This window comes from Schistocerca piceifrons, chromosome 8 (genome assembly GCF_021461385.2).
Source record: "Schistocerca piceifrons isolate TAMUIC-IGC-003096 chromosome 8, iqSchPice1.1, whole genome shotgun sequence".
NCBI lineage: Eukaryota > Metazoa > Arthropoda > Insecta > Orthoptera > Acrididae > Schistocerca > Schistocerca piceifrons.
In genome coordinates, this window is record NC_060145.1 from 20,359,162 (window position 1) to 20,382,112 (window position 22,951).

The following is a 22,951-nucleotide window of genomic DNA, read 5'->3' on the forward strand; positions in this document are numbered from 1 at the left end:
TTTCTCCAAAGGTCAAAGAATTTTCCTGTAGGCAGTATCTATCTTAGCCCTAGTGATACATGCCTCTACATCCTTACATTTGTCCTGTAGCCATCCCTCTTTGTTGATGTCTTTTCTTTTTATTTAGTTATATCAAAACCTTCTTTACTTTCTGGATGACCCACATAGTTTTTAAAACATGTTATTTTGATGAGCTCAATGTTAGCTTCCAGTAACCCACCAACTGACTGATTTTTGATAACTGTAATTTGCTTCTCCCCCTCATTCAGACTTGCTAGTAGCAGAAATTACTGAAGGTCCAACAGGAACGTAAAACATTTAATAAAAATGTGTAATCAGTTAAAATTTAAAATAATATTAACATTTGTTAGAGAAAGAAATATTTCTTTATTTTATGAAAAGGAATAACTGTGGCAGTGTTCACAGAAATTGTTGTTAAAACATTTGCTTTTAACTTTTTATGTATGTTTGACATTGTGTCAGTTGTCGGGGGTGATCTGAAAGCTATATTATTCTTGATGACTCAAGTTTGCCTAGATCACTAGCAATTCTTTTTATTACTGTAATCGGTTTTGACAGATTTGTGTTGTAATCATTGTGTCTTGTAACGTTATTAGATGTACATGCTCATTACAACACTGAAAGTCACATAGTGATGTTACAATTTGATACAACATCATTATGTGATTTTTAGTGTTGTAACAAGCACGTACATCTGATAATATTACAAGATCCGGTGATGACAGCGTAGATCTGTTGGAACAGGTTGCAGTAATAAAAAGAATTGGTAGTGACCTTGGCAAACTTGGTTTTTCAAGAATAGTAATTTCAATTTTTCTTAGCATTGCTTCTGTTGCCCCTATTTTGGTGAATGCTGCACTTACTTCACAATTGTTGTTATTGAAACAACACAAGACGTAGCAATCAAAATTCTTTTTTTGATAGTTAAGAGAAAAATAGGACGACTTAAAAGACATTCTGTCTCTATATTCCCTACCCTCCCTACCCCTTTTCAAGCTCATGCGTACTCTTGAAATCGTTAAGTCTTAATACAGACTGACAGTCTAAAGGTGCTGTGTTTATCCCTTTGCGACTCTGCAGATGCATTAGCTGCAAACGGCTGTTAAATGAAGAGACAAGGGGATACGTGCAATGGTGGAAGGTCACGCGTGCCACTGATTTGTGCCTACAGATCACCAGCTGCATGTGCAGGCATTTCCCAAACACAAATGGGGAGACATGTACAACAGCTCTGCAACTGTCTGTGTTTCAGTTCATTTGGTGCTCTGTTATACCATATCCCACTCTTAAAAGATTCAGTTCTTGCACGCTTCTAAATTTGCTTTTGCTGTAGCACTTTGGCTGGGTGGTTTAATGAGAAACATGTGGAAACTGAAAAGCATTATCTTGAAATTTCATGTTTATGGTTAGTTAATGCCATGGATTATAAAATCAGAGGGAAATCAAAAAACTGTCTCAGTTCCTCACAGATTGGAACGACCTGGAAACAACAAAGGCAGTCTTGAACAAAATCCTTTGTTCATACTTCTGACGAATACATATTGAAGAAGAGGAGTGGTCTGGGCCCCACAGTGTGCTGGACCCATACTGGTGCTTTCACAAACCCTTTTGATTCATAGTTTTCATCAATTACAGCAAATAAAAGAATAAGAATATTGAAACTGTGCTTGTAAATGATATCTCTGCTTCCACTGTTGTATGCAGAACCTTTTTTGACATCTAAAGCTCCCAAACAGTGTGGCAAATTCCACATAACTTCAGAGTCTAATGCTTCATCCAACTACTCTTACCTGGAGTTTGGATGCTTAAGGTAAACAAAAAGGAAACTACTAAAAAATCTAATTAAACACTTTTGACAAACAAAGACCCCCTCTTGCCACTGAAAACAAACACACACACACAGTAATGATGGGATTTGATTGATATATACAGGGTGATTCATGAAGATATGCAAATATTGTAATATGTTATTCTACAAGTAAAACTAAAGAAAAAAGTTCATATAAACATAGGACCACAATACTGCAAGAGGTTAAAGTAAAGTACGATTTCCGTTTATTTTGTTGTTATTGGTCTGATGAATCTAATAAAACATACCCCAGATGTGTATCTGCAGTAGTTTTCCAGAACATCACAAGCAGCAAAGAAGTAATTTTGTAAAATTTTTAATTTATTAACTGCTTGGCCCAATTTGTTTTTTAAATTTCAGAAAATTGCACAAAGCTTTCAACAGAAGGTGTAGAGAATTTAGTTTTGGAAAAATGATGGTAATAACGTTAACGGAAACTGTATGAATGTTTCAGATAATCTGCTTTCATTAGTATCGTAGCAGACACAAATTCACGTTAAACTAGAAAAAACAATGCTCAGTGTTAAGGAAGTTGTACAATGTATGTACAATTTCACAATACATTCACAATAAATGTTCAAAAATGTCTCCACAGAGTTCAATGCATTTAGCTGCATGTGTATGAACAGATTTTGTTGCTCATTTCAGTTTCACAGCGTTGGTCTTAATTTCATTCATTGCATTCAGAATGCGAGCAAGTAATCCCTCACATGTATTGACTTTATCCTCATAAACTATGTCTTTCATCTATCCCCATACATAAAAATCCATTGTGTTAAATCGGACTGTGTGGATGGCCACAGACGTGTAGCACCACAACAAATATGTTTCTGGGGAAAATGTTCAGTTAAATGTGTAGTAACGATGTTGGTGAAATGTGGAGGCACACTGTCATGTCGGAAATACATTTGCAGTCACGTAGCAAGTGAAATATCTTCGAGCAAGCGTGGCATTTCTTCTTGAAGGAATTGTAAGTACATCTCACCAGTTAGATGTCCTGGTGAAATGAGTGTTCCAATAAGGTGTGTGTTGATTATACCACACCACACATTTATGCTAAATTGCTGCTGGAAATTTCGTTGCACTGTTGCACATGAGTTTGCTTCAGACTGTACATGCTCATTATGTAAATTGTTTATACCATCTCAAGTAAACTGTTCCTCATCAGTAATAAAATGTATTTGTGTAACTGCTGATTAGTATTGAACCATTTGCACAAATCCAAATGAAGGGCAGGATCTCCCTGATGTAAATGATGCACGTTTTCTTTTTGGTAGGGATCAGCGTACGCCATACCCTAGATTGTGAAATGCCTAATCGTTGAGATATCCGTCGTATACTGGTAGCTGAGGTATGTTGAACAGCATCCATAATATCCTCATCATTGTCTTCAGGTATTGAGCGCTCGTGCTAATGCTAGGTAGAGAACCTGACTCCCGTAACATTCGAAATACTCCACTGATTGTTTATGCAGTCTGAAACCTCAGAGTTGGATAACATACATGATATTTTTTAACTGCAGCCATAGCATTACCATCACATTTGCCATAAATAAACACCACATTGGCATATTTTTCTGTCGTGACTTTGGAAGGCATCCCTATTTCACAAATAATCTACATTGTTGTTATGTTCTTTCACTGAACAATGCAGAAAACTAGCTTATTTCAATGTTAGGAAATGACTGAAACAACTCACTAACAGTTGCCAACAATGACATAAACCTTTCGACATTCTTAATGGAAAGTAAACAAATTTACTTGTATAATAATCTTTGCATCTCTGGATGTTCTGGAAAACTACTGCAGATACACGTGTGGGACATGTTTTATTAGATTCACCAGACCAATAACAACAAAATAATTGGAAATCATGCTTTACTTTAACCTCGTACAGTTTTGCAATGGCTTCATATTAGCAAAGTTGCTAAATGTGAGGCAAAATCTTTTATTAGCCATAACTCCGTAACTAAACATTTGCAGACCTATGTTTATATGAACTTTTTTTCTTTAGTTTTACTTGTAGAATAACATATTAAAATATTTGCATATCTTCATGGATCGCCCTGTATATAAAAAGAAACGTGTTATCCTGTCAGTGCTTCCTTTCTGTGTACCCCTACTGTTCAGAAATATGTATTAACATATTCTTAGACTACTGACTGCAAACATTAAGCAAGAAGTGTCTGTTTTGCTTTCCAGATAAAGAAATATTAAGTGGTTGTCAACCAAGCTTAATGTTGTTTTCCAGGGATTTCACCAGAGCGTGCAAAACTTTAGGGGTTACATTATATTTTAATGCAATATATACCATGAACTGAAACTTCAAACTGTCATATTTGTCCACAGTAGCAAGAACTAGAATTGGAAGAGGTAATCTTGTTGCCACGTGTTGTCTGCGCATTTTGCTTTTTTCTCTGCTACCAGTTGTCCAACCGAATGAAATATTACTTCAAAATCACAGGTACAATTGTTGAACACAATAGTGCTTGCCATTTTTATATTTTCTACCACATTCACACATTCAATATGCGTAAGGTATTTTCTATCCCAGTGTGTGGGCTTTTGTTTAATATTTTGTCTTTGTCTGAAAATATACTCGCTATGGCGACAGATGTGTTGATTGCCGGAATGTGTGTGTCATTCTGGCTCGGTGTGAATGGCATTGCACATGGCACACGTGTCAAGCATGATGTGTGCACCTATATGTTTGCCTCTTCTTGCGTGTGAGGCAAACCCAGGCTCGTAGGAAGTAGGCACATGGCACACAGATGGAGACGCACACTAATTGCCAGTAATACATAGTTGGGTAAGGATACACCAACAAAAATCGTTAAAATCCAGAAGAGCAGTTGTTGTTCTGATTAAGAAGGCATAGCAAGAAACTGTGAAAATCCTATGTCAACTTAGTTGTATCTTTCATGAACATTGGTTTGAATTTTAATTTCATCTCTTTCACTTTGTTGTTGGCACTCATTGTCTCTGATACACCTTTCTTTAGCTTGATTAGCAGGCCACTGAGTGAGAGAGATATATATCCTTGCTATTTTCATTGTGTTGCATTTTCTCCTTCTCTGCTTTCCCCTAAATTCAGTTTTAACTTTTTTTGTTAACGTTGACTCGTGCAGTCAGTGAAAACCTCAGAATTTCTATGCAGTATCACTCTGTAAATGGTATTACAAAATAATTTAATTTTTTCAGGTGTCATCAGTCCCCAAAGAAGATGAGAAAGATTCCAAAGATGGAGGAGATGCAGGAGATCCAGGTGAAATGGAGCAGTCAGGAGTGGGTGGAGCACAAATGAAAGATGATCAGACTGGGCACCAGGGGAGACCAGAGGGAGACAGTACGCCAGAAGCACGAGCAGACCAGCAGGGGCAGAGAGATGTGCGCAAGAGGGACCGACCAGGGCAGAGCGATGCACAACGTAGTCTCGGTCAGTACTTTGAAACTGTCGATTGCTGAGTTATTTATACTACAAAAAATTCTTGCTAGTGCATAGTTGTATTTGAGTTTACTGCTGACCATCAGCTTTGCAACATCAGAAACTATAGCAAATAGCAAAATTGTGCTTTCTGTGTGCAAAAAGTGTAATAAGATAGTAGTATTGTAGATGATTTTGGGGGGGGGGGGGATATGGCTGCAGTATTTATTACATACAACTATCTCTAGCGTCAGCAACAGTTTTGGCCTGACTGGGCGTAAGATCGAACTGAGCTCGGCTGACAGATACGGGTAGATCGTTCCACACCATTTCAGCTGTATGACAGCGTTCGTCGATCGTAGTGACTTACTTTTGGTGGCTTGCCAGTGTCTCGCCATCCCGTAACCAGGTCTTTTCAGTAGTTGAGAGATACAAAGAATGTGCTGCCCAGGGTGGCCATTGAAAACCTTCTATGTTCCATCAGAACAGACTGGGCAACATGAGGCCTCGAAGTGATATATTGAAAGGTAATGTCACAGAGATCTCAAATGTAGGGCACAGTCATCAACCCTAACATACCCACCACGTAATGACTGCTGTCCAGATTACCAGCTTGGTGCACCGGAGATGTGCATCCAGCAGCACCCCGTGCTGGCACACCCGATGTGGGCCCTTGTAGTGACAAATGCAGTTTGGCAGTCACTTCTCGGAGCCAATACACACGGGTACATACATCCACTGTGATGCTGTACTCGGAACTGAGACTTGTCTGGAAAGATGGAGTGGTGCCACCCCAGTGTTCAGTCTTATTGCCGGATGCACGATTCTCTGCCTGCCACATTAAGTAATCCAGAAACGACCGTCAGTGTGATGATAGTTACGATGCTCGAGGTGTCGCTGCATTGCCTGTGCAGTCAGCTGCGTTGCTGCAAATGAACCCATTTCCTGTCCTGCAGATGTGGCTGCACAACCCTGTACAGCTGAGCAAACGGCGTTTCTGTCTTCCTGGGCAGCAGGCGTGCACGGCCAGAGAGAACCGGCACAGCATTGAGTATGGCCCCTGTGAGCTCGTCAGTTTCGTATTCACGTGACAGTTGAGAGATCCCAACTGACATGAGCAACAGTTTGATAGCTCGTGATCCTGTTGCTGTCAGAATCCGGTCTTTTTGTCCTACTTAAATAACGTAATTTTCTCACAAACTACCAACATTCCCGAATCGTAAAACCGACGTGTAACTTTCCTTATATATATGGAATTGAGATGGCATTGCTCTTACCTACTTGCACTTAAATGTTAATCATTTGCAAATCCAAGCACATAGTACACATCAAGCCAATTTGCTGTTCGTTGGATGCGATACTCGTGGTGTTGCAGTTTTATTGACCAGGAGAGTAAATATTTCCTCACCCCTAAAGCTGAGTTGAACCTCATTGTGCTTCACTAAGCACAATCTTACTGTAAGTGGTGTGCCTACATACAACTACACTCACATCTATATCTATATCTACATTCCACAGCCGTCATAGATTGTGAAGAGTAACCTCCCTGTAACACTTCCTTCGAGTTTCTCAAAATTACTTTCAACAGTGTAAGGGAAAGGTAAATTGCTACTTACCCAAAGTTGACATGTTAGGTTGCAGACAGGCACAATTAAAAGATTACACATCATCTTCCAGCCACAGCCTTCATTAGCAAAAGAAGAAAAACACACACACACACACACACACACACACACACACACACACATATATACACACACTCCTCACACACATATGACCTCCATCTCAGCATCTCGGATCAGAATGCATTCTGGTGGTCATGTGTGCCTGAGGTGTGCTCGCTTATGTGAATGAATTGTGTGTGTGTGTGTGTGTGTGTGTTTATTTTATTTTTTGTATCACTATATACTGGTCAACACATAGAACATACGAACTTTTTGTGTACATTATAATAGAAATATAAGGTTACCTACAAATTGTGCGCATCTATATCAGGTGACGTGAATCTAGAAAACATAGAACTCCATGGATACTGAAAATGTAAATTTAACCATGCCCATTTGATTATGATAGGGTCCATTGTGGTTTTCGTGTGTATGTGTCATAGCTGTGAAATATGGGATGGTAACTTGCAGTTTGTGCACAGCAAGATGTCTTTTTAAAAAAGTTGAATTCTGTCTCCTAGCAGGTACTGAATCCAGTCACAGATCTGAACCACTGTAGTTGGAAGAAAGCACAGGTTACACCCATCTACGAGAAGGGTAGCATAAGTGATCTACAAAATTGTCATAAGATATCACTGCAATCTACCTGCTGTAGAATCTTAGAACATGTTGTGAGCTTAAGCATAATGAGGCAGCTAGAACGGATTTCCTTTCCAACCACCATGGATTCCATAAACATCAGTCATGTGAAACCCAATTTGTACTTTTCTCACTTAATGTTCTGAAAGCCACAGATCAAGGCAGTAGAGTAGATGCAATATTTTCTGTCTTCCAAGAAGCTTTTGATTCAGTACCACACCAATATTTATTAAAGTGTGATCATGTTGGGTGCCAAATGAAAATGAGGATTTCTTGGCAGGAAGTATGCAGAATATTGTTTCACATGCAGATTCATCAACAGATGTAGACATTATATGTAATGAAGTACCATCGGAGAAAAGCTGGAGAAATGTTCAGTCAGATGTTGATAAGATTTTCAAGTGATTTAAGGACTGACAACTTCCTTTTAAATGTTCAGAAATGTAAAACTGTGCTCTGCACAGAACACAGAAATATAGTATAGCATGACTACAATGTCAGTGATTCACAATTGAACTGCTTATTGCAGAAACCTCTCATGTCCAATAGGAGCATTTTGTTCCCCCCTCCCCCGCCCGCCCAGGAGAAGGAAAAAAAACTAGATAATTCTTAATATTTACTGTGGCGATATACATTGTTAAATTTGTTGGACATGAGGTGTTCTGAAAGAAATGTAAACACATTTAAGTGAATTAAACAGTTTCATGTAAAACCCATTACTAAGAGTACGTGTTTCACCACAGTATTACATCAGTCACTTTTCTTTGTCCACTTACATCGTTTGGAAGTTTAAATTATTGTAGAATCACTTAATTTCTTTGGGATAAAGTGGGTAAGGTTTGATTTTTTTTTAAACTGCCATTTTTTGTCACTAATCATTGGCACTTCAGGTTGTGATGGAAAATCTGAAATTTGCTCTGCATCTAAAAGTCTGAAGGTATGTTCTGCAACAAACCAATGAATGTTCGAGTTTTCATCGCATCAGGAGTAAGGTTGCTGTATGAAAACTCGAGAAAGTCTGAAATTGAAAAATGCTGCTTTCTTTCTCAAGGAATTTTCCTTCCTTGTGATTCCACAGATGCCACATTCTTCTTGTAATGCGCTGGCCACTGTGAGTTGAAGTCGTGAATTCTTCTTTATTCACCATGTGTACTGCGAAATTTCTTAGAGCTAGAAGAGAGGATTAATTCCGTTTACTCCACTGGCAAGTACACTGTCAGTCATTTTCACATTTCTCTTCACAACACTGAAGTCCCTGTCACAAGGCAGATAGCAGTACCCTTAGCTGGCGAAATAGTGATGGATTGAATCAAATTGATTAAATCAAATCTTAATGCTGGACATTTTTGGCAACATATTAATTTACATAACTTAAAATAAAGGAGAAAACTTCATTGGGGCTGCTTTCAGGCATTGTTTCATCATATTTTAAATCACGTATATTGGACACATTGTTAGTAAGCTGACACAAATAGAATGGGTCTTGAATGGGGATAACTGGAAGCATCAGATTTTGCATCAATCCAATGCAGATGCCGGTGACATCTACAGAATCTCTGCACATTTTCTGCACACACTCAGTTGTCTTCTTTTATGAATTAATAGCTTGGCTAAGTCCACACGCTTTGCACAGTCGTTTAAGGTAGGAATTCTTATTTTCACAGTTAAATTCCTTGCAGGTACAACATCTATCCACCTGTGGTTGATCAAATTTCAAATTGAAATTTTCATTAATTATTTTCCAGTGATACCAATATGTAACTTTCACTTAATGGTATTGCGATTGAAACAGATCGCACATCTTTTTCACATTAAGATATGAAGCCAAGTATTTGTACTCTCTACTTGTGTAGAACAGAGAGAGAATAGAATTGGGGAGTAGATGTATTTGTGGTGCAACTTGAATAGAAGAAGGGATCGGTTGATAGGACACTTCTGAGGCATCACCAATTTAGTACTGAGGGGAAGTGTGGAGAAGCTTGCACAAGATAGAGTAGTGTGGGGAGCTGCAGCAAATGAATCTCTGGACTGAAGACCACAATAACACCAACAACAACATTTATGTAGTGTGTGTCATGAATTGGAAAACTATTTATGCGGTTCTCAACTAAGAATGTTACTTCAGCTGAATATGCATTTTCTGGCTGCTGTTTTCCCCACTTGTCTTTGGGGGACTTAGTCGAGATTAGTAGATCTCTTAATCTCAGCAGTCTGTCATCAGAAGCACCATACATGGGTAAAAATGCGGACTTACAGACTTGAACATGGTCATCAGAGCTAAAGAGCCAATATTTGTATGTATAACCTTTGGGTTTGTTGTTGATAGGTAAGCTGTTGTCACCTTACAATCTTGGACATTTCCTTACAATGTCACATACTTCTATTATGCTCATTTTTAGTGTTGAAACTTTAGAACTTAGAATATAATTCCGTCATTATGTCTGAACTAATTTTAGTAATCATGCATTTCCACTTACACCTGCAATAACAGAGCAGTGCATTCGTAAGACGAATAATAGTAACAGAATAACCAAACAATAACATTAGTTTCACTGGCATTGTTAATGCACATGGCTTACCTGCAATCGACACCTTTTTCTTTAGGCGTAACTGTTTCTCCTCTATAGTTCAAGTATTCAGTGTTTTTAGTTCTGCTTTCTTTTATTGGTTCTGATTGGTATATAACTCTTTTCGATCCTTTCTTTCTTTTATTCAGACCGACTTCACCACTGCCACATGCCATTTCACTTGGAACTGATGCATAAAATCTGAAATGTACATCCAGTAAAAGTGTGGGAAGGTACCAGAAGCAGTAGAATAACAAGTGACATTGTCAACCTTACAATGAATAAAAAGCCCCTCATCTCCTTGACATGTGGTGTTCCTGCATCAAATGGAAACTTCCACCAATTACTGGACCCACTGTTTACCACTGACGTGAGGGGTTTCCACACAAACCGATATGTCTATACACAAACTATCATATGATCACATAATTTCAATTTGCTTAAAAAGTGAACATCTGGAGGTGCTGCAACAAGCAGTTCAGTGGGAATCTGTCAACCCATGTAAATACGTAAGAGAAACAATTTGGGAATTTTGAAACAGAATGATAACATAGGCTCAGTCATTGGAAAAAGCAGCTGCTAGACTTCAGTTTGGAACTGCAAAGAATTTACAAAGGAGGCTGCTTAGGAAACACTGACATGACACATTGTAGAATATTACTCATGTGTGTGGGAGCCATACAAAATACAAGTAACAGTGCGTAAAGAAGGTCAGAACGCATAGTTACACATTTCTTTGACCCGCAGAAGGATTTCAGAGAAACACTGAAAAGTATCAGCTGGCAGATGCTTGAAGATAGCTATCATCTATGCTGCAAAAGCAAACTTACATAGTTTCAAGGAGGAATGCTAAGGGAGAACTCTAGGATTATACTAAAGCGTCATATGAAGCTCTCATGTAGGGACCTTGAAGACTAATCACCACACGATTGGACTCGTTCATTCTAGTGGTACTCTATATCTCTCTGGCTTTATTATAATACCTAAATTATTACTCAAATAGGACATGAGAACTATACGAAATGTTATGTCCAGTCTCTGCACATGTGGCTTTATTACTGGCAGCACTGCATTTTCTCCGAGTCTGCAACATTAGATTAGCCGTAACAGTAGCCATTAGCTTATCAATGAAACTAAAATTGGTAGTTGTTGTACAAATACTGAGATATGCAACTAAATATTCTCACTGTGCATGCTAGAATAGTCATCTGAGGTTTGTTATCAGATCTGAGGTTTGTCATCAGATAGAGAGCAAATTCATTACAATAACTTGTGACACCTATGGAATGAATTGAAGCAGCTGATCCTACATTTTCTCCATGTTGTAATATCATCAATATTAGGAAAAGAATAGATTGTTCCTCACCATAAAGATGGCATGTTAAGTGGATTGGAGGGGGGGGGGGGGGGGAGCACTATCTGGAGGAGTGTGCACAGACTAGATGTAGCCACGACAAGGTTGCCAAGTGCAGCGTCAGGAGGTGGTGGTGGTGGTGGTGTGTGTGTGAGGGGGGGGGGGGGGGGGTTAGTGGGGGCAGAGTGGCAAAGGTGAGGTGCAGCTAAGAGGAAAGATGGACAATTGTCTTGGCAGAGGGTGGCACATAATGTGCGTGAGGGATGTGAATAATGTAAAGGTCATAGGACAGAGGGGGTGGAAACTGTTGGGTGTAGGACATGGGGACAATGGGTTACCATAAAGTGAGGTTGGGATAATTCGAGAATGGAACTGCTGAACCACATCATTCGTCAGGCCTTGCATTATCTATCATCCTACCCTGAAATGAGGGACATCATATCAGAAATACCTCCCACCCCTCCTGAAGTGGTGTTCTGTCACCTTCCCAACCTTGACATCGTCTTAGTCCATCCCAGTACAACTCCCGGTCCCAAACCCTTGCATTAATGATTGTATCCCTGTGGAAGACCCAGGTGCATCACCTGCCGAACCCACCCACCGAGCACTTCGTAACCCAGTCCCATCACTGGTTTATCCTACCCCATCAGCGGCTGCACAACCGGTGCAAGCAGCCATGTCATATGCCAGCTCTGCTGCAATTGTTGCACAGCTCTTTATATTGGTATGACTACCAAACAGCTGTCCAGCAGGATGAACGACCACCACCAAACTGTGGCCAAGAGCAAAGTAGACCACCATGTGGCACAACATGCAGCCGGGCATAATATGCTTGATTTCAGTGGCTGCTTCACTTCTGGATCCTCCTGTCCACCACCACCTATTCTGAAATGTTCCGATGGGAGTTACTCCTACAACACATTCTATACTCCCGTGATTATCCCTGCCTCAACTTATGCCTCCATATAGTCCTTGTGCACACTACCAGACAGCACTCTTCCCTACCAGACAGCACTATTCATTCTCCAGATGAAGCAATCTTACACAGTTAACACTATATTGCTTGTAAGCCTGCTACTAACGGTCTGGTGCTCCCTTTCAAGGTCACAAACATACAGGGTGAGTCACCTGACATTACCGCTGGATATATTTCGTAAACCACATCAAATACTGACGAATTGATTCCACAGACCGAACGTGAGGAGAGGAGCTAGTGTAATTGGTTAATACAGACCATAAAAAAATGCACGGAAGTATGTTTTTTAACACAAACCTACATTTTTTTAAATGGAACCACATTAGTTTTGTTAGCACATCTGAACATATAAACAAATACGTAATCAGTGACGTTTGTTGCATTGTAAAATGTTAACTACATCCGGAGATACCGTAACCTAAAATTGACGCTTGAGTACCACTCCTCCGCTGTTCAATCGTGTGTATCGGAGAGCACCGAATTACGTAGGGATCCAAAGGGAACGGCGATGGACCTTAGGTACAGAAGACACTGGAACAGCACATTACGTCCACATGCTAACACCTTTTTATTGGTCTTTTTCACTGACGCACATGTACATTACCATGAGGGGCGAGGTACACGTACACACGTGGTTTCAGTTTTCAATTACGGAGTGGAATAGTGTGTGTCCCGACATGTCAGGCCAATAGATGTTCAATGTGGTGGCCATCATTTGTTGCACACAATTGCAATCTCTGGCGTAATGAATGTCATACACGCCGCAGTACATCTGGTGTAATGTCGCCGCAGGCTGCCACAATACGTTGTTTCATATCCTCTGGGGTTGTAGGCACATCACGGTACACATTCTCCTTTAACGTACCCCACAGAAAGAAGTCCAGAGGTGTAAGATCAGGAGAACAGACTGGCCAATTTATGCGTCCTCCACGTCCTACGACACGCACATCGAACATCCTGTCAAGGGTCAGCCTAGTGTTAATTGCGGAATGTGCAGGTGCACCATTATGCTGATACCACATACGTCAACGCGTTTGCAGTGGGACATTTTTGAGCAATGTTGGCAGATCATTCTGTAGAAACGCGATGTATGTTGCAGCTGTTTGGGCCCCTGCAATGAAGTGAGGACCAATGAGGTGGCCGCCAATGTTCCGCACCATACATTTACAGTCCACGGTCGCTGTCGCTCTACCTGTCTGAGCCAGCGAGGATTGTCCATGGACCAGTAATGCATGTTCCGTAGATTCACTGCCCCGTGGTTTGTGAAACCCGCTTCATCGGTAAACAGGTAGAACTGCAACGCATTCTCTGTTAATGCCCATTGACAGAATTGCACTCGATGATTAAAGTCATCACCATGTAATTGCTGATGTAGCGACACATGAAACGGGTGAAAGCGGTGACGATGCAGTATGCGCATGACACTACTTTGACTCAGTCCACCGACTCTCGCAGTGTCCCGTGTACTCAAGCGTCAACTTTAGGTTACAATATCTCCGGATGTAATTAACATTTTACAATGCAACAAACGACACTGATTACGTATTTGTTTATATGTTCAGATGTGCTCACAAAACTAATGTGGTTCCATTTAAAAAAAACTAGGTTTGTGTTAAAAAACATACTTCCGTGCATTTTTGTATGGTTTGTATTAAACAATTACACTAGCCCCTCTCCTCACGTTCGGTCTGTGGAATCGGTTCTTCAGTATTTGATGTGGTTTACGAAATATATCAAACGGTAACATTAGGTGACTCACCCTGTATATGTTATGTTTTACATGGTTTTAAACAATGCAATGGTGAAAGATAATCATTTGCCATGTAGTTAAGGCATTGGTTGAAGATTGCTTAGTTTCTTGTGACAATTTTTACCAAAATGCTGAGTGCTGTCAAATGTGTTGTTATTCTAATTAATTTATTGCATACTAGTGTTATATGAAATCTTAAAGGAGACCGAATATGTAGTATAGATTCTAAATGATTTTCTTTGTAAATGCAATTTCTCTGTAGGTGATGTGAAAGAACCAACAGTAAAACGGCTGAAGACTGTGGATGTTACAAATAAGGAGCAAGAGTCCAAGTCAGAGGATGAGACAGAAGAAGGGGCGGATTTAGGCCGCAGTGCTGATCTCTACCAACACATACGTGATTCCAAAGAAGCATTTGATGCACACACTATAGATGCGGCCACAGAGGTTCGTATCAAAATGACATTGAGTTTTATTTTTCAGAAATTGTGAACCCAGGAACAGTTGCTGCATTAATAATGGAAAATGTTGATCTGTTTAAATAGTTGCCATTAACAGCATTCTCTCTTTATATTAATTAATTAATTAATTAATTTCGACAGACAGTGAGAGAAATAGTGAAAGAGAAACGCATACAAGTGTGTCTAGAAAATACAAGATTAAGATGGTATGTGCTTGTTAAAAGTGTAGGAGCTAGCAGGATACTAAGTCAGGCCCACGAAATGACAAAGTAGTCATACGGAGTAGGTTTGCCAGATATGTGAGTGGCTCAAAGACTTTTTAAGTAATAGAACTCAGTATGTTATGCTCGATGACGAGTGTTCATCAGAGACAAAGATATCACCAACAGTGGCCCAGAAAAATGTGATTGGACTGCTATTATTTTCTATATACATAAATGATCTGGAGGGTAGGGTGAGCAGTAGTCTGCGGTTGTTTGCTGTAAATGCTGTGATGTGTGGGAAGGTGTCGAAGTTGAGTGACAGTAGGAGGATATGAGATGACTTGGACAAAATTTCTAGGTGGTCTGACAAATGGCAGCTAGCTCTGAATTTAGAAAAATGTAATTTAGTGTTACAAAAAGTAATTGGGGTAGACAAAAAATCTACTCACCAAGTGGCGGCAGAACACACACGTAAAAGAAGGTTGTAACTAGGCAAGCTTTTGAAGCCAGTGGCTGCTCCTTCAGGCAGAAGGGTTGAAGAGAAAGGAAGAGGGATGAAGGGAAAGGACTGTAGAGGTCTAGGAAAAGGGGTAGATTTCGTAAAAGTCACCTAGAACTGCAGGTCAGGGGAGACTTACCAGATGGGATGAGAAGGAAAGACTGATTGTTGGGGACTGCACCGAACAAGATCTGAAAATGTGAGAGCTTAAAAGTGGAAGACAGGGTAATATGCAAGACACAGATTACTGCTAAAACTCATGTATGAGTTAATAATAGTGAAAAGCTAAGTTCATTGTACGTAACAGAGGTGGGAGGGATAGTTACTGCTCCTTTATTCATTCCATTTTAGTTTTCTACATCTTTCAATTTCTTACCTGCCTATTTTTCACCCTCTCCGTCCCACTGCCGTAATGTACAATGCACTTAGCTTTTCACTCTTATTAACTCGTACACGATGTTTTACAGTAATCTCTGTCTTGCATGTTATCCTGTCTTACACTTTTAAGCTCTCAGTTTTCAAGTCTCGTCTGGTGCAGTCACCAACAATCGATCTTTCCTACTCATCCTGTCTGGGACAGAAAATCCGAGATGAGATAATGGCAGTATAATGACAAGGATAGACTGCTACTCACTAATCACGGAGATACTGAGTCACAGACAGCCACAACAAAAAGACTAATAAACACGTGAGCTTTCGGCCAAAAGGCCTTTTCCTGAAATAGACAACATACACCCACATTCACTCAAATGCAGTTCGCACACACAGGACAACTGTCTCTGGCAGCCATAATGTGTGTGAGCTGTTTGTGTGAATGTGTGTGTGTCTGTGTGTGTGTGTGTGTGTGTGTGTTGTCTATTTCAGATAGTTGTTTTTCTCTCACTCTGTTTATGGGTGGAACAGGAAAGGAAATGGCTAGTAGTGGCACAGGATACCCTCCACAACACACCATACTGTGGCAATGTTACCTGGGAATAACATTGCAAAGCAATCTGAAATGGAATGAGCTTGTGAGGATTGTGTTAGGCAAGGCAAATGATCGACTTTGGTTTACTGGGAGAATTTGGGGTAAGTGTGATTCATATATGTAAAAGCAGACAACATACAGGCTGCTAGTGTGACATATCCAAGCACTGGTTGAGGTTTTTGAGATCCTCACCGAGTCAGATTAAAGGAAGACATTGAACCAGTTCAGAGGCGGGCTGCTAGATTTTCTACTGGTAGGATCGAACAACACTCAAGTATTACGAAGATGCTTGGGAACTGAAATGGAAATCCCGGAGGGGCATTCTTTTTGAGGAATGCTATTCAGAAAATTTGGAGAACCAGCATTTTAAGCTGACTGCAGAATGATTCTTCTGTTGCCAATGTACATTTTGTGTAACAACCATAAAGATAAGATATAAAAAACTAGGGCTCATACAGAGACATACATATAGTTGTTTTTCCGTCACTCTGTCTGTGAGTGGAACAGGAAAGGAAATGGCAAGTAGTGGCATAGGTACCATCCAACACACACCATGCTGTGGCTTGCAGAATATGTATATAGATGTAGATTTAGAAGGGAAGACCAAGAGACATACAAATCGTCAGAGTGAAGGAGTGTGTGATGGAGGGAAGAGAAGGCTGGGACAAATGGTGAGAGAAACCTATTGGGGTTCCAGAGAAAGATTGGAGAAGCTCATGTTCTGAACAGACCAGCCAGGAGCTGGAAACTGTAATAGTAGAAGAAGAAGAAGAAAGATGATTATGATTATTTTAAATTTCTGACAGTAGTAGCCAGCTTTAATAGTCCCTGATTCATCTGTTCAAAATAAAAGAATCCCCATTGGCAACAGCTTTTGTGACCTAGGGGAATATGTAGTTAATAGCCACTGAAATAGAAACAGTTATAAAACTCAAGTGAAATAACTTTGTGATCAGCAGTGGCAGAGGGTAATGTTGCTCTTGTGTGCGCAGCATTTTATGTTCTCGTGTGCAGAATCATAGACAGTATCTAAACATTTGCTTCAGATTGCTAGCACAATTTTCTTTGTAACAGTGAGTGTAGGGTGCTGAGGCAGCAGTGGTAAAAATGGGATGTGTAAATCAGTATTTTAATTACAGGTTTAAAGCCAATAACAGCTGCAGGTCAGGTGTTCAGTCACGAGCAGTAAATGTTAAGGACAAAGTGAATAAATGCAGTAATGTAAATTCGGGAATGAAAATGATAATGAAAATTAAGATAGGTACCACCTGCCTGCAGCTGATTGATGTGTGGCACTTGCACATGTAACAGTGCAGTAAATTTCACTATTTTGCTAGGCACCTAGGGTGTGAACACAGGTTACCACAAAATGGATGCACTCACTTTATGTCAAATTGGAAATATGTTGATTGTATTAAAGGAAAAATTGATCAAGAAAAACAGTAAACTACGAGACAGAGTTGTTGGCGAGTACTCGCTTCAGGTGTACGTCTGTCTCACCCTCGGGCCTAAGTGACCCGTTCCTCCTTTTTTAACCTCCCCCAACCTATCCCCGTCTGCTCTTCAAGGAACAAACTATTAGTCACGAAATCTAGGTAGTTTATCACTTTTATACATGTCTGTCATCCACTGCCGTAGCCGAGTGCTCGTGAGGCCGACTGCCGAGCAGGGGGACCTGGGTTCAATTCCCGAGTGGGTCAGGGATTTTATCCACTCAGAGACTCGGTGTTGTGTTGTCCTCATCATCATTTCATCATTATCGATGCACAAGTCGCCTGAGTGATGTCGAATAAACAGACTTGCTACAGGTGGTTGAACAACCTCAGATGGGGTCTCCAGGTCAATGATGACGTACAATCGTTTCATTTCATGTGTCTGTCAGCAGTACTACACATTTTGCCTCCTGAAGATGTGTATCATTCCTTCGTTAACAGTTGTAGTTAACTGGGTATTGTTGTGGGAGTATATCTTTCACACTACAGAGAGCAAGACAGATCGAGTAGGGTGCGCGTGAGTATGCCAGTGGAGCTGCAGTAGTCTGTCTAATTGACTCCTAAGAAGAAAAATGAGAACAACTGTTAATGCAATGTAAGATTTTATTATGACCATATATTAAAGAGGAACACGAGTGGCATTAAAAATTTGTGTGCGGTGCAGTAGGACAGCTTGGGGCATGGCTCAGCTTGCCTGCAGTTACTTGATACACAGGGTGTATCAAAAAGAATCATCCAATTTGGCACATCTATATTTCCAAAACTAATAACATATGCAATGAATTTTGTTTTTTGATAAACAGGAAACTCAAAGTTTTTTTTTTTTAATACCTTTTCATAGGTGTTCAATATGCCCCCTTGAGAGGGGATCACCATTTACTGACTCCAGAATTTGTAAACACTTGTGCTGAGATGGAAGACTCAGGTGCTGAACTGTGAAATAACTGTCAGACTCCATCCTGTTAAGTTTCACACTGTATGCGCTGACAGGGTATTGGATGTTACTAGTATAGACTATTTCCTGTGGCCATTGATTCATTCTGGACAAAGGTAATGTTAATATAAAAGTTATAAAAGCTACAGGTTGGTTGGTATTGTATATGCTTCCATTGGCTTCCTAAGAAAATGTCTTGCCAGTGATGCGTACTGGAATCTGTAATACTGGAATGGTGCATAGAAATGCTTGAACTGTGGCATTACTCACAAGGATAAGAATAGTCATAGAGCTCGTCAGCTGTAGTAAGGAGACTGGCTTTTCTCAGCAAACCAGTCTGGAAAATATCAGAAGGTGTTTAGCTACTGTCGATAACATCTGAGGGAATGACTTGGTTATGTCATACCCTTTCAGTGGAAGCTGATCTCACGAATTGTGTAATCTGGATTTTAGAGCAGTCATTCCTTCCCTTCTTCACCAGTGAATGTGCACTGGCCAACCAGGGCATTAGGATCACTCCCAGTCTACTATTGATATAAACGCACCCAGGAGATAGCAGCATCAGTAGGCGAGGAATGACACACGTATGGTGCGTGTAGTATCAGTGAGCGAGCTGATTGTGTGTAAACTGGGGAAGGGGCGCAATTTATCTGAGTTTGACTGAGGGGAGATTGTAATGGACCAGAGGCTCTGCGTGAGCATTTTGGAAACTGCACAATTTGTCAGACGTTCAAGGAGTGCTGTGGCGAGTGTCTTCGACAGGTGGAAAAACCGAGGTGAAACCACGTCCAGACGTCGTGGTGTCGATAAGCCACCCCTCGTTAAGATATCGGACATTGTAGGCTTGGCAGACTGGTAAAAGAGGACGGGGGGTGAACTCTGACAGAACTGATATCAGGCTTTAATGCTGGACAGAGTACAAGTGTGTCTGAGCACACAGTGTATTGAACACTTCTAACGATGGGCCTCCACAGCCGACGCACGTGCCGATGTTAACACTGTGACGTCGTCAGGTACGACTGAAGTGGGCACGTGACCATCAGCACTGGACATTGGTGCAGTTGCAGAGCATTGCGCGGTCTTACGAGTCCCGATACCTTCTTCAAAAAGCCACTGGGAGGACACAAATCTGCCATTTTCCAGGGGAACAGCTCCTTAACCTTTGTACTGCAGGACAGAGACAAGTTGGCAGTGGCTGTGTGATGCCCTGGGGAACATTCACGTGGGCACCCGTGGGTTCAGTGGAGCTCGTGCAAGGCATCATGACAGCCAAGGAGTATCGTACACCGGTTGCAGAACATGTACACTCCTTCACGACAATCGTGTTTCCCGATGGCAGTGGCATTTTTTAGAAAGATAAGGTGCCGTGTCACAAGTCCAGGAGTGTGATGGAGTGGGAAGTTCCAATTTATGTGCTAGCTCTCCAACTCACCATATCTGAACCCGATCAAACACATCTGGGTCGTGATTGAATGTAGCGTCAAAGCTCTCTGCCCCCTTCCCTGGGATATACGGGAATTAGGTGACTTGTGTGTGCAGATGTGGTGCCAACACTGTCCAGCAACCTACCAAGGCCCGATTGCTTCCGTGCCACGCTGCATCACCACCGTTATCTGTGCCGAAGGTGGACATACCAGCTAATAAATGGGTGGTCATAATGTTCTGGCTGGTCAGTGTATACCTTCTTTTTCTCTTTATTATGAATCTGAAGGAAAGTTGGAAACTTGTGGTAGCTTAAGGTTCAAGTGTGTTTTTAAAATTGTGTGTTTTGAGCCAAGTTCCAGTATCTACTGGATTGGCAGCTGTTAAGTTGATGCTCCCATCATTAATATTTTGAATAGATTGAAGTTTTTTTTCCCCCTCCTTTCTTCATGCTTCAAGTATCATTTCAATTTATTCCAGGATACCTTTAAACATGTGCAGAATTCTTTATTTCTTTTATGTCCTAGGAGCAAGCAGAAAAACAGCCTGTTCCAAATTTGGAAGAAGAAAAGGGTGAAGAACTGAATGATGATGATATAGAAATGATAGAAGGTAAGAACATAAATGCCTATGAAATTATCATGAGAAAGAATTCATAAAATAGATTCAGTTGTAATACATTTTATATATCTTCCTAGGTAACTTAAAGTATTTTACATGAAAAAAAAAAAAAAAAAACCCTCATGTCAGGAGTTCTCTGCAAATGTTGTAGTTGGTCAGTTATTCTTCTTCATGCCAGAATACTGCTCACAGTTCACTGAGGTCCAAACCTTATACCAAACGTCTTGTGTAGTGTTTATTCTGTAACAGCCTTGCATAATGTGCACGTATAATGTTCGTTCATGATCTATATCAGTGGAATATGCAACAACTTATGCACTCGTACAGCACGAAATTCAGTGGGTGGTGATGTGTGTGAAAGCCTATCAATATTATGTAGTGATGGGTGCTCCCATTCTTCTATAGTTGAACAATGTGATACAAATGTGAGAAGTTGACAGAGATTAAAATTAAGAATGAAGATTCAAAGTTCAGTATCCATCAACAGTTGTTATGCACTTGCATGATTTGCTGCACTTTAAACAAAGTAGTTTCTGTCACACACGATAAGGTGTCTTGCAGAGAGTGATGTAGAGTCATACACTATTTGATCAAAAATATCCGGACATCTATTAATAAAGGGTGTATCCTCCCTTCAGCTTTATTACAGCTTGAATTCTGCTGGGGACAACTTTAAGTGAGTTGTCTGATTGTCTGTGGAGGAATGGTAGCCCGTTCTTCCTCAAGAGCAGAAATCAGATAAGTTAGTGATTTCTATGCTGGGGTCTGGAGAGAACTCGATGCTGTAACTAGTCCCGTAAGTGCTGTGTCGGTTCAGGTCAGAGCTCCGGACGGGTCAATCCATTTCAGAAATATTGTCGTCCACAAACCGTCGCTTCGCAGATGCTACTTTAAGGCAGGACGTATTGTGCCGATAGAAACATTCATCATTTCTGGACTTATCCTCTGCTGTATGCAGTACACATTGCCGTAAAGTGTGTTTATATCTGTTTCATCTTGTGTTCCCTTTAGCACAGTAAAGGCACCACACCCTAACTGTGAAAAACTCCCCCATAACGTAACACTACATCCTCCATTCTTTACTGTTGTCACTACACGTGATGGATGGCAGGTGACATTCTCCAGACATTCACCAAATTCAAACCCTTCCATTGGATTGTCACAGAACGTGTTGTGATCCATCACTCCAAATCATTCATTTTCACTCATCTACTCCCAGTGGCATCTTCCTTTACATCTCTTGAAGTGTCACCTGGCATCGAATAGACACACATGTGGTTTATCGGGAGCTGGTTGACCATTATACCCCATTCTTTCTAACTCCCTACACACAGTCATTGGCTAGACGGTCTGCTGGTAGCACTTTGATTCCTTCTGCTGATTTTCATGTGATTTTCTGCAACCGTCCTCTGCAGTGCTCGATGGTCCCTGTCTGTCAGAACGTGAGGTCTGCCTGGTCTCGGTTTAGCTGCGGTTGTTCCTTCACCGTTTTACTCCTCAATCACGTCACCAATTTTCAACTTGGGCATCTGTTGAAGGACGGGAATGTTCCTGTAAACCGTGCAGTCTTTGTCAAAATGCGAAAAGTGGAGTGATTTATCTGATGTCCAAAAGAGTATAATCCTTGGCTTTCAAGCCAAGGAAAGAAACATTTCCGAAATAAATAAGTTTGTAAACTGTTCACGTGCAGCTGTGGTTCAAGTGTACCGTGCCTGGAAAAATGGCACTATCCAAAACTGGCCCCGAGGCAATTGTAGTGGACCACGGGCCATCGATGACAGGGGTGGGCGACAGCTGTGGAGATATTTCCACACGAACAGACGTATGACTGGCCACCCAGAGGAACCAAGGGCCTACCGACAGTGTCTCCTCAATGACCGGTCAATGAAGGCCTCCGCAGCAGGCACTCGATTCGAGCTGCTATGCCGACTGCAGTCCATCGGCGCCGGAAGCTGGAATTTGCGTGCCATTACCACAACTGGACATCCACTGTATGGCAACCGGTGCCCTTTTCAGATGAATCACATTTTATGCTCCAGTGAACAGACGTCCATTGGTACATACTGCCCTGCAACGAGGGTCAGAAGGGTTCAGGCTGGTGTAGGCAG

At 40.9% G+C, this 22,951-nt stretch overlaps 1 protein-coding gene across 1 annotated transcript in view; it reads left to right on the plus strand.

The window, feature by feature from the left end:
• The window catches only part of LOC124711322 (midasin-like), a 146,908-nt gene that overhangs the window by 98,088 nt on the left and 25,869 nt on the right, over positions 1-22,951 (plus strand). The window contains exons 16-18 of the mRNA XM_047241340.1: positions 5,071-5,305; positions 14,506-14,690; positions 20,750-20,834. Of these exons, the coding sequence (XP_047097296.1) occupies positions 5,071-5,305; positions 14,506-14,690; positions 20,750-20,834 (505 nt within the window). The remainder of the gene's footprint in view (positions 1-5,070; positions 5,306-14,505; positions 14,691-20,749; positions 20,835-22,951) is intronic.